The sequence below is a fragment of the Alligator sinensis genome, unplaced genomic scaffold (genome assembly GCF_000455745.1).
Source record: "Alligator sinensis unplaced genomic scaffold, ASM45574v1 scaffold753_1, whole genome shotgun sequence".
NCBI classification, from domain to species: domain Eukaryota; kingdom Metazoa; phylum Chordata; order Crocodylia; family Alligatoridae; genus Alligator; species Alligator sinensis.
The window spans coordinates 6,504-12,054 of record NW_005842625.1 but is presented as its reverse complement, the minus strand read 5'-3'; the positions used below and the strand labels follow the sequence as shown (position 1 = coordinate 12,054).

Below are 5,551 nucleotides of genomic sequence, written 5' to 3'. Positions count from 1 at the left end.
ACCCCTCAGCCACTTCAGGTCTGACCCCGCTCCACCCCCCCCATCCCCAGTTTGGGTCGGACCCTGCCCCCCCATTCAGGTCCAACCCTGCTCCAAACCTTCCTTCACCCCCGGTTTGGGTTGAACCCTACCCTGGTTCAGGTCCAACCCTGCTTCCCTCTCTCCCCCCAAATTTTATGGTGGTTTTGCAAAGCAGGTAAGTGTCAAGTTAGTACCAGTCTTTGCCAGTAGTTTGTTTTATTTATGTCACAAAACAACTTAGGAAGTCAGGCTTGCAAAGTCTGTGCCTAGTGCCCTTTCAGTCTCAGGACTAAAGGCCTTGTGATTGAATTAGACTTAAAATAGTACTAGGACATAAATTCTGCAATTAATTTTTTTCTTCACTTCAGAACTCAACAAAGAAGGGAAAAGTAGAAACCTTTGTTATAAACCCTAAGTGTGTCAGTCTTGGAGAGCTCTTTGGACAGACTGATCCTAGCACCATGGAGTGGTCTGATGGACTGTTGGCATCAGCAGTTCGAACATTTGCAAAACATTCCATCAAAAAACCAAAAAAAAAGGAGGCAAATACTGATGCCACCTCAGAGATTCAGGACTGTTATACTGTGAGTTCAAAAGTTATTTTAATAGGAAGAATTACATTAGAGTCTAACATGACTTGTAATCTGAGCCAGCTGCAGGACTTTGAGTTATGCCAGAGGTTTTCAACCTTTTTAGATCAGTGTACCCTGGCGTCTGGATACGGAGAAGTGTACCCCTGGTGTCTGGACGTGGAGTTGGGGGGAGTACGTGGCTGAATGCAGAGTGGTGGCAGCCATCACATGCGAGCTTCCCCCGCATATGGCCAAGTGCGCGGTGCCTGCGTGGCAGCACAGGATGGTGCATGGTGGTGCTCCATCCTCACCCAGCTGCGCATACCCCCTAGGGCCTTCTCAAGTCCCCCTGGGGGTATGCGTACTCCTGGTTGACAACCTCTGAGTTATGCCAAAAGCTATCCTTGGAGCTCACTCCCCCACTCACTCCTTTCCTCAGTTATCCTTTTCTATACTCACTTCCTTTAAGAAGAAGAGCTAGCAGAATGTCAGTTAATACTGTTCTGATCAAATGTTGCTGTTAATGAACTCAATTAACGCTTTATCTTTGATCAAGATTTCATCCTTGGGGCTATAGTTTCTAGTCACATGTTTAATTTTGAACTATTCTTCAATGTCAGGGATCTCCAAAAACAAATGGATTTCTTTTAGATGTGGGTCTCACAAATAGTTCTTCTTGCATACCTCCAAACTGCTAAGTTTAATGCTTACATTTCATGACTGAGATTTCACCCATTACAGGGAGAGTGGGGTCTAAGAGGATGTGAGCCACCTTTGTGCCTCCCTGGCACTGTACTGCTTTGCTAGAATGGGCTCTTAATTGTATATGTGGTATAAGTATAATTTGTACAGTAAATATTACTATTTCTGCTTATTTTAGTTGAACACCTTGGAACAAACCAATTCTTCAGTGGCAGTAAGAAGCAAACAAGCAACAACATTTCCTTATAATGACTGTAAGTACTCTGAATATACAAATATTGAACAAATGATAGGCAAGGTTCTTTGATTAGATATGATATCTTTTATTAGACCAACTGAGTAGTTGGAAAAAAGTTCTTCACAAGCTTTCAGGTACAATCACCATGGTAAACATTATTTAACAAAAGGAACTCCTTTCACTCAATTTCTGTTTCTTCTCTGTCTCCACAATGATGAGCTAGAACTGAGGAAGAGGAGGAACCTATGATAAACTCATAAGTAAGCTACAGAAGTATGGGTTGGATGAAGGAACTGTAAGGTGGATAGAAAACTGACTGGATCATTGAGCTTAGAGGGTAGTAATCTTTTGGCAGCTGGTATCAAGTGGAGTGCCCCAGGGGTTGGTCCTGGGACTGAGTTTGCTTAATATTTTCATCAGTGACTTGGAAGATGGGATGGAGTGCACCATCAGCAAGTTTACAGATGATACCAAGCTGGGGGGAATAGTAGATGTACTGGAGGGTAGGGCTTGGATTCAGAGAGACCTTGACAAATTGAAGGATTAGGCCAAAAGAAATCTCATGAGATTCAATAAGGACAAGTGCAAAGTCCTCCACTTAGGATGGAACAATCCCATGTACCAGTACAGCCTGGGGATCGATTGGCTAAAAAGCAGCTCTACAGAGAAGGACCTGAGGGTTATAGTAGACAATAAGATGAATATGAGCCAACAGTGTGCCCTTGTTGCAAAGAAGGGTAATGGCATATTGGGCTGCATTAGTAGTAGGAGTGTTGCTAGCAGATCCAGGGAAGTGAATATTCCCCTCTTCAGCACTGGTGAGTCCACATCTGGAGTACTGTGTCCAGTTTTGGGTCCCTCACTACAGAAAGGATGTGGACAAGTTGGAGAGAGTCTAGTGGAGGGCATGACTTCTGAGGAGAGGCTGAGAGAACTGGGCTTATTTAATCTGGAGAAGAGAAGACTAAGGGGGGATTTAGCAGCAGCCTTCAACTACCTGAATAGAGAGGTTGTGGAACCTCCCTTCTTAGTGGTTTTTAAGGCCTGGCTAGACAAAGTCTTGGGTGGGATGATCTAGTTGGCGATGGCTCTGCTTTGAGCAGCAGGTTGGACTAGATGACCTCCTGAGGTCCCTTCCAACCCTCATTTTCTATGATTCTATGGTACTATGGACCTGTAACCATCATTCACTTGGCCAGTTTTCCTAAATATTCCAATTTAAAACATAGGGATCACTTACTGGCCCAATTTTGATGGACTTATTTGCAGTGAATATTACCTTAGAACCTTTTTCATTAAGCTGTCTAGTGGTGCTGACACTCTGCGCTGATGAATCTAAAATTTTGGTGGGTACTACAATAGACAGAATTTTTTTAAGAGTTTTTCTACAAATAATTGACCATATACACGTTCTGAATACTGGGTTTGTCCCATACGAGGAGCCTTTGGCTAGAGCCTGTTTGCCTTGGCAGTACCTATAGTCTGGAACCAGTTTTGGCAATGGCATGGTCAGCACTGGCTTAGTGCATGTTCCATGCCAGAGGCAGATCTCCTCTGAGTATTCCTCAGTACTTGGCCCTTCTTCTTTAGACCTGTTTAGTCTCCATTACAAAGGGGAAGGGGAAGGTTTATAGAATCTTTTGAATCTTCATTTCCCTCTGAAGGTGCCCCATCTCCATCTTTTTGAAGATCCTGGAAAATTCCAAGAACTGATGTATGGTCTGGCACATCCTGACATCCTGCCTTCCTATGGACAAGCAGGCAGGTAGAAAATATAGGGTTCTCCCCAGGAAAGCCAAATGTCTTCATCACAAGTGTTTGTGTTTGCCAATGAAAAGGGCAGAGCAGGGGTGTCAGTCACTTGGCCCTCTAGGCTGTATGTGGACCATGGGACTCCTCACAGCCTGGAACTGGACCATAATTTAAACCTGTTTAAATGAGGGAAAATCATTTGTTATTTATCTCACAGTGAAAGCACAATAAGAGCAGGCGCATGAAACAGTTATAGCATGTAGCTGTCCTCATCTTCAGTCGCCTGAATTTGGGGGTGATCCTGCAAAAGCATTTAAAAAGTCAATCATTCTAACAGTCTACCTGAGGAAATGCTAATCAAAGAATTCCTGATGTTGCAGTGAGTGTAGATATGAATCAGTAGTCCAATTTTTGACACGAATGTTTAACTACGCTCCCTGTAATGCCATCTGCAAATCTATGGCAGATGTGTGATCAGGGACTTCAACCAGGTTGTATCCAGTACTAGCTATTTCAGTGGCATCTCTTATTCATGCAACCCTTCCCCTCCCCCCCACAAAAAAAGAGTGGTCTTATGGGATTGGATTAGTGGTCCATCAAATCAAGTGTCCCATTTACAACAGTAACAACAGTATAGTACCATCTACTTCAGAAGAAGGCATGAAATACCATGTGGGTGTGCGGGCCGGGAGCGGTCCGAGGCCCTTTTTTTTCACGCGGCGGGCTGTGGCCAGCAGCCCGGACACGCTGGGTCAGGGAAGGCAGGCGGCACGCTAGAATTAGGCACGGACGCTTAATGGTTGATTTAAGATTATTTACTTACACCGTAGATGGTCGCGGTGCAGGCTGGAAAACTTCCAGGAAAACTTCGCTTAAGTCCCAGTTTAAGGACTCGGACAGAGCTCTGGATTCACTCACACAAAGTTTGCTAGGCTCCGTGGAACTTGCGCGCAGGGAAGGGTACGTCGAGGGATCAGGCGGCGATGGGGAGAGGCGAGAGGCTGATCAGACCCCTATAGCCTTCCTGATATACACGCTGGGTCCGATAGGCTCCGCAGCGCTTAGAGATCTTCACGAGGCATGAAGTCTCCTCCTCCTGATGTTCGTGGAGTCCTCCAACTTGGGCGGAAACCACTCAAGCCTCTTATACGGCTAGAAAGCCAATCGCTAGCCGCCACATAGGAATAATTTAGACCTGACCAATAGTGGGGCACAAATTTGAATACAAATGGCAGGAACTCCTTGCAACGTGCATTTCTGTGTTGCAACGAAGAAATGCACCCTGCAAAGAAAGCTACAAGTGGCGGGAAATAATTCAGCAGTGCCGAAGTGCACACAAACAAAAAATCACACCCTTGGGTTGTGACAGTTTCTGATCACTTAAACTGGTTTATATGTAACTTCTGTCCCTAGCCAATAAGTGTTAAGTTTAAAGTGTGACACCACCCTAAATTGTTTATTTTTTTTGCATCATAAAACTACAAGCAGTCTTTAAAGTGTTGTTAGCATATTATTATAGGAAACTGCAGTGATGTCCATTCAGTCGATGAGAAATACTATTTCTGTTTTGAATTCACGCTTTTAGTTCACTTGTCATTCAACCCCATCTCTGTGAGCAAGGAAGAATTTTAATCTGGACACAAACTAATCCCAGTAAGCCATGGGTTTCATATTATCTATCAATCAGATATCAAATTTCTGTGTTAAAAATGTCTAGTTTTTTTTTTGTTCTTTTTCTTATTTTGCATTTTATCATTTGCCCACAAGTGCACGCAAGGCTGGAAAATACTTGATCTGTTTAACCACTTGAAGCTTTTTGATTGAGACTTTTCCTTTTGCAGGTTTAATTGCCTGTAGGATTTGAGGACTTGAAAATTGCAGTACAGAAGCATGTGTGACTTGAGGGGGGAAGGGCATGTCTTGCTTTTTTTCTTCCTTCCTTCCTGAGCCTGGCAGGCCGCCTTCTGCCTCCAGCCTCGAGCCCGGACACTGTGTTTCCCACAGCTGCTGAGGGAGCCTCTGGTGCACAACTCAGCCCTGTCGTGCCCCGTCCCGAGCCTGGCCTCTGCCAGCCTCACAGCCACCCTCATCCAGGCGCGTGTCCTCTGCCTGCACCATCTCCTGGACCCCGCTCGGTCAGCCTGGCTCTTGCCCGAGGCGCTGGCCGCACGGCTGGGCATGCGCTCCGTCCGCACCATGGGTCATCTCCTGTGTGACATCCGCGCCGCCCTCCTGCCGGTGGTGGCGGCCGGCTTGGGCGCACATC

General features: G+C 45.4%; 1 protein-coding gene across 1 annotated transcript in view; it reads left to right on the top strand.

The window, feature by feature from the left end:
- Window positions 1-1,549, top strand: part of LOC106722754 (dynein heavy chain 6, axonemal-like) — a gene marked incomplete at its 3' end in the record, with an annotated part of 89,220 nt that extends 87,671 nt beyond the window's left edge. Inside the window, exons 17-18 of the mRNA XM_014524540.2 lie at window positions 390-605; window positions 1,474-1,549. Of these exons, the coding sequence (XP_014380026.2) occupies window positions 390-605; window positions 1,474-1,549 (292 nt within the window). The remainder of the gene's footprint in view (window positions 1-389; window positions 606-1,473) is intronic.
- Window positions 1,550-5,551: the final 4,002 nt, after the last annotated feature.